The 7125-nt window shown below is 37.5% G+C and overlaps 1 protein-coding gene across 1 annotated transcript; it reads right to left on the bottom strand.

Moving 5' to 3' along the window:
• LOC100581891 (small proline-rich protein 2B-like) lies at positions 1-1391 on the bottom strand. Its single transcript, XM_003259282.4, has 2 exons — positions 1349-1391; positions 1-641 (listed from the first exon to the last, which is right to left on the bottom strand). The coding sequence occupies exon 2, from the start codon at positions 620-622 to the stop codon at positions 404-406; it is 219 nt and encodes a 72-aa protein (XP_003259330.1). The 5' UTR covers positions 623-641; positions 1349-1391; the 3' UTR covers positions 1-403.
• Positions 1392-7125: the final 5734 nt, after the last annotated feature.

Genomic DNA, 7125 nt, shown 5'->3' with positions numbered 1-7125 from the left:
ACAAATATATATGCATAGATACTTTATTCAGGGAGTGAAAGATAAGTGACAATTGCAAAGGTGGTAGAAGCTCATGACCAGGTGACAGACAAACACAGAACACATCAACAGAATTCTCTGATGATTCCCAAGGAGAGAGCTGCTGCTCTTTCTTCTGAAGCTCTGGGAGCTGGCACAGCTGAGGACTTCCTTTTCTCAGCTCCACCTGGACGGTGGCAGTATGGCAGCCTCAGAAAGGAAACTTTTTGCGGTCATGGATCATCATGGGCAGGTCACAGGTTAAGGAGAAAGAAGCTCCCTGTGTATCCATGGTAGGCTTTGATGAGAAGATGCAGGTGGAGATGTGGAACAAGATGAGCCAATTATCCTTATCCTTTCTTGCTCCTGATGAATCCTGAAGCTGTTACTTGCTCTTGGGTGGATACTTTGGCTGACAGGGTGGGGAAGGTGTCACAGGAGGATATTTCTGCTGGCACTGCTGAGGTGGGCAGGGCTGTGGACACTTTGGTGGTGGGCAGGGCTCAGGGCACTTCGGGGGTGGACATGGCTCTGGGCACTTTGGCGTAGGGCACACAGGAGGTGGCAGGCAGGGCTGCTTGCACTGCTGCTGTTGATAAGACATCCTGCTGGAGTCTCAGGATCTGAAAGAAATGATATGACAGTGTTCATGGGAAAGGAATCCTCCAGAAAGAGCAGCCAATGCTTATGTAATACCTTGAAATATTATTGCTCCATCTCCAAGAAATTATTTAAACTCTTAACTGCCTTTTCAAGACTCCTTTGTTTCTCCCTTCCACTTTAGCAGATTGCTTCATTGGCCCTGTGGAGTCTTGTGTTTTCTCATACAATTTTTCCAAAGAAAATATCTCTGTAGTAATGAACCAAGCATGTTATCTCTGTGAAAATAACATCTTTAGGAAAGGCAGTGACAAGTTCAGATACCATGAGCAATCTCACAAGCCATTTCTCTTATCATTATCTGTAGTAAAGTCCCAGTGGGTTGACTTGAGCACAGAACAAAGGGCTCTTTGGGAAGGATTGCAGGCTCTTGGCACCTATTAAGACACAAACCTTTGAAAAAGACACCAGGAAAACATGGGGAAAAAATACTTTGTTCTTTTTTCTTCTTCAAAACTTTCCTATTAACTTTTCCGTCCATATGGACACCTAACTGTATACAAGAAACAAGCTAAAATAGCATATCACTGTACTCTAATTCTAAATTTCCATCTACTAAGCAGCATCAAACCCATGGTTACAGAATCGTATCAACCAAACTTGCTGTTTTCAGATTAAATTCAATATTTCAGGTCACAAAGAACCGAGGAACTCAAGGACTCACACTCACCAGGTTCTCCAAAGCAGATTGGTGCTAGAGTACCAGGAGTTTAAGAGTCGTGCAGCAGGGAACCTCTTTATAGGACTTGCTGCCCCACCTCGTGGGAAGTGGAACTGCCTAAAACTGGGCTGGTCCAGCAATGTCCAAAGTAAAATGCAAATGTATCCATATCTGGCATGAAAGGGATTTCAGACTAGGAAATACCCTGTTCTGGGATCTCCCCACTGAGTTAAGTGTTCATGATTCACAGAGGACCTGCCTTAGACCTCAGTTTCAGTGACTTTTGTCAGAGAGATAATTGGGGTATTCTCTAACCGGTTGTCAAGGGCTGTCTTTCTTGATTGGGAACAACGATCCCTTCCTATCTTACCTCCCCTGAGTCATAAAACTTCCTGTCCTGATCCACTCTAGCTGAATGCCATATTGTTGTACGTGAACCCAACTCTACCTCTAATTTCCTCGTAAAATTGGCCAGTGTGCTAGAAGGAAGGAGAGACCTAACAAAGGCCTGAGCTAAGCTTTTTCTTTGCTAAGTTCCATGAGGACAGGCATGTCACCTCTCCTCCCTGGGATTATAAACAGGGGAGAATACTACTTACCTCTGGGTTTGCAGGCTGACCACACTGTGCTATCTGCTGACCCTGTTCAAGACTGAAATTTTCTTTGCCACCTCTTTCTCGCATAAACCCTCAGATTTTTACCTATATTCCTTTCCTCTTTGAAGCTGTCTTCTACACCACATTTGTAGCTTCTACACCACATTTGTAGAAGCACTTGCATCCCAGGACAGATTCGAGAGTGAGATCTAGTCTCCCCAAGCACGTTTGCTACTTGCTGCCATCAAGGATGTGTACTACAGCCTTTTTATTTATAAAAGGTAATGAAGAGAAGGAAACTAAAGTTACAAGTATTCACTCAAAATCTATGTATGGAACCATGCCTATATGGTGCCCTGTGAACATCTTATAGAGAACAAGCTGCACAGACATTATCGTATGTAAATAATTAGAAGTAGGTTTGCAGAGCGAGGAAGGTAAGAGCACTTAAAGTTTAACTCTAGGGGAAAATACAAACAAAGGGTAATCCAATATGTATTCTTCCTCTCTATTTCCAAACAGGTTTTAGATGTTTCTCAGTGTTTTATAATTTGTTTGCATGTTCTTCCTTGGTCTTTTCCACAAACCTTCTAGTCCCACAAATTGCTAGATTATCAACTCATACCCAATGTACACCTCTCATCTGTCCTTTTTGATACATATTGTTCACTTAACACATATGTTGTCAGTGCGTTCAGTGATTGTTCTTTCACAACTTTTTTAAACTCTTCCCGCAATCAGTGAGCCTTTCTAAGTACTGTATATTAAACATTTAAAGTGATGTTGCTACAGCTTCCTTATATGGACCATTAATCAGGAAGCTTTCCAAGAATGTGATTTTGTAAGTAGATAAGAAGAAAGGGGAATGAGGAAGAGGAAAGACTAAAATCACTAGAGCAGTCACCAGCTGTGCTCCAGGAAGGGCAGGAGTGTTGAATCAAGGCAGCATCACATCCATCCCTCAGTTGAGTAGGTTAGGTACCCAGAACAGCTGTTGCTCCTGTCAGTAAGGAAGAGCTTTTGGCCAATATCACCACTGGCCAGGACACTACAGAAATAGAGCCATCATGTCAGCACCCTGAGGCCAGGTGTTTACAAATGGTGTTCTCACCAAATGCTTCCTATGGACTATTACACATGCCAAGCACTTCACCAGCCAAAGTAAAAGTCCTTTACTCAATAAATCACCACTACTCCCCAAGAGCCTCACATCACATCTAAAACATAAATCCATAGAGAAATGTCTGATTTCTGCCATGCAAAATTGAAGAATTCACTGCCGAATGAGATCACTGTGTGAGATAACACAGTTTGGTTCACAACCTGAGACTCCCCTTCTGAGGACACCCCACTCAAACAGGCCGCTTATCACAGCAGTGCAGGCACCAGAGTGGCAGCAGACCTAGTGCCCTCAGCATCTCAGACAGGCTCACTTCACAAGTTGAGGTGGAGAACTGGAAACTCAGAGTTCCTCACAGACCAGGTACATGAAGAACAGCCATAACATGAAGAGGGACAGCTGACCGTCACAGTTTCCCCAAGTTAGGACATCCAGGCCCTGAGACATGGAGCGAGGCATACTTCACACACACACACACACACACACACACAAACACATACACACACCATACCTCATGGGTCTTTATCATCTATCTTCATGTCTAAAGAGCTTAGCTTTATGTTCTTTGAGAGTCTGATAGCCTTAGGTTCATTCCTATTACTTCTGCTTCCTGATTTTCTAGTGGATCATTAACTATGAATTACTAGTACATAAAAATGACAGGAAAGAACAAAAAATTTATTTGGTCTAATATTTGATTCAACATTTTATCTCACATCTTATTGTGATACAGTCCAGTAAACCAAATAGTGCTAGCAAATGAAGATTTAAAATTAAATATGTAAACAAATAAAGAAACAAGAATCACGGCAAAATATTCTTCTTATGCTCAGAGAAATGGTAACTGTAAACCCCCATGCATATCTGCCTTCTGCTTTTATTTCTGAATGGAAGGCTTAGTCTCCATTGTCTTTCCATAATTTGATGTATCAGATAAACATACAGTAGAATTCTGAAGATAATTAAGAAGGATGTTTTGAAAGATTACTTAATATTATTTAAAACAATCAAATTTTACTAAAAACTTATGTAAAGGATGATAACATTTTCATTAACATATTTATTAAAAGTTAGGAAATAGTAAAACAACATATTAAATGTGATTATATTTAGCTGGTATAATTACAGATGATGTTTATTTTCTTGTTTTACTTTTCAAAATATTCTCCCAATGTTACCTATTATTGAGTAAGGAATCTTAAAATTCTACTTTGAAAAGCTGACAAGAGACAAGCCTGTCCATTGTCCAATTAGTGAGAAAACAGTCTTCCTTCTTTTCAGCATTTTTGGCCGACACTAAAGATGGGGCTGGATGTAAGTAGCAGTTGTTTTATTGTTATAGCTCTACATTTGATCACATCGCTACTAAAATCTTTCTTGAAGAAAACCTCAATAATAATCCTTGTCCTCATAGCGTTGACATACACACACAGAAGCCACAGACACTCCATAGCCATATGTATCTATGGAACAGTTCACCAAAATTGGAAGATCATACTAGGTTAAAAAAATCAGAAATGAGTTTGTCTACTATTCAAGAGCCAGGTAGATAGAAAGCATAAATTGGCCATAATATGATGAAATTGGAAGAAATGGGTGATTAGTAGGACAGGTAGTAACGATAATAGAACATAGTGATAATAATAGTACCTACCACTGATTGTCATGAGAAAACAACTAAAGCAGAGACTGCATTTAAAGTACTTAGCACAGGCTACAGATAGTGCTCAAAATGCTAAAGTAACACATTGTTAATGAAAGAGATAGAGGCAAGATATCGAGTTCAAGTTGTTTATGGTTGAGAAAGTTATTTGCTTCACCTTTAAGTTCTTTTATATTACCTTATTGAAGTGTGTGCCAGAAGTTTTTAGGACAAAGCAAATGCAAATATATGATTTAAATGAAGTGTGCAGAAACAATAAGATGGGATGATTTTGACACTTATCCTATGTGATGAAAATGAGAGTTAACCTAAGCAGAAATTTAGAGCAAAGGATAGAAACCAGATGCTTTAATTGTTCCTTGATGTTTGGACTCTCTAAGACTTTCCTCTGAATTCAGTTAATATAAGAAAATAAATCTAAATACAATAAATAGCAATATACGGATTTGTTCATGTGTAAAAACAAATAGCATTTATAGAGATTTAGCATTCTGTGTGAAAAAAATATATAATGTTACCTCCAATTTAGTATGCTGTTACTGTAGTTAGCTGTTTAGGATAATAAAGAAACCACTCATTTAAATATCACATTCCTTCTGGTGGCAAATTGCCTAAATTTTAGGCTAAATCCTTATAAGAAACTGAATAGCTCATCAGCATTAACCTTCTCAAAGTGAATAGACCCTATATATTCTACTTTTATTTTCTCTCTGTGTTAAATCAGTATATTTAAGAGCATAATTTCAAGAACTATTAGTAATATAAAGTAATCCTGTATGCTTAGTGTTAAAATGAGAATGAGAAGGGTATGTGGTAAATAATGGAATGGATCAGACACTTCTTTTTGTAAGAATCTTTTCAAGATAGTGAATGTGCATAGGCCATGGTTTCCCTCCAAAAAAGTTAAAAAGGAAAACAAAGAAACACGGACAAAATTGTGAAAACATTTGGAGAGAAAAAACTGTTTGAACTCTAACATATAAGACAAGAGACCTGAATTCTGCTGTAAGTGGGAGAAAGGCTAAATAAAATATAAACATTATGAGAAAAGTCAAAACTAATTCACAATCTTAAAGAGATAAACATAATTTTATTACATGAGTCAACAAAAGCACATTCAAAACTTGATCTAACAGACTTCAAAATATGTTGACAAAAAATAACCTGCATTCAAATGATTATAGCAGCTTTATTCATAATCTCCAAGATATGTGATCTACCAAGATGCCCTTCAATAATTCAATCGATAAACTGTGGTGCATCACACCCAATCAATGGAATACTATGCAGTGATAACATGGAATGACCTATCAAGACTCACAAAGACATGGCTGAATTTAAAATGCAAGTTGATAAGTAAAAAATAGTCTCAAAGGCTATATACTGTATGATTCCATTTATACAAATTCTGAAAAATGCAAAATTACACATCCAAAAAGCACAAAAAACTTCCAGTTAAATTTATTCAATGACACCCACACTGAGACACATTATAATTAAACTATCAAAAGGGATAATATCAAAAACAGCAAGAGGGAAGTGAATCATCATATCTAAGGGATTATTAATAAATAGTTGACCAAATTCTTACCAAAAGTCTTTAGGATCAGGAGGCAGTGGGATGATATATTGAAAATGAAGAAAACCTAGAATTCTTTCAACCTAGAATTCTACAGCTCGCAAATTTGTCCTTAAAAATGATGGCAAAATTATAACGTTCTTGGAAATCAAAACTTAAGGCAGTTCATTGCCCCTAGATTTTCTGTATGAGAAATGATAAAGAGAGCCTCTGAGGTTGAATAAAATGCTGGAGAGAAATTTGAAACTGTATGAGAACACAAAAATCTCTGGTAAATGTACACAGGTACATAAAAGCCAGCATTATTGTAATTTTAGCTTGTAACTCCACTTCTTATTTCCTACAATATTTAAAATGCAAATGTGTACAAAATAATTACAAATCTGTGTTAGTGAACACACAATGTATAAAGATATAATTTGTGAACTCAACATAAAAAGAGGATAGGATTGTATGAGTCAACTTTTCTTTTTTTTATTTTTTATTTTTTATTTTTTTTTATTTTTTGAGACAGAGTCTCACTCCGTCACCCAGGCTGAAATGCTGTGGCATGATCTTGGCTCACTGCAACCCCTGATTCCTGGTTTCAAGCGATTCTCATGCCTCAGAAATTACAGGCAGACGCGTGCCACCACGCCCAGCTAATTTTTGTATTTTTAGTAGAGACAGGGTTTCGACATGTTGGCCAGCTGGGTATGAGTCAACTTTTCTATGCTATTGCAGTTACATAGTGTTAATTCAAATTAAATTACTATAACTTTAGAATATTATACATAATCCCAATTGAAATCACATAATAAATATTTTCAAATATACACAAAAGAAAAA

This window comes from Nomascus leucogenys, chromosome 12, assembly GCF_006542625.1.
Source record: "Nomascus leucogenys isolate Asia chromosome 12, Asia_NLE_v1, whole genome shotgun sequence".
Lineage (NCBI taxonomy): Eukaryota > Metazoa > Chordata > Mammalia > Primates > Hylobatidae > Nomascus > Nomascus leucogenys.
Note: the sequence above shows the minus strand (reverse complement) of the source record. Positions and strands in the feature narration are given on the sequence as shown.

Coding starts and splice junctions, on each gene's coding strand:
- LOC100581891 (XM_003259282.4), bottom strand. CDS start 622: ATGTCTTATCAACAGCAGCAGTGCAAGCAGCCCTGCCTGCCACCTCCT.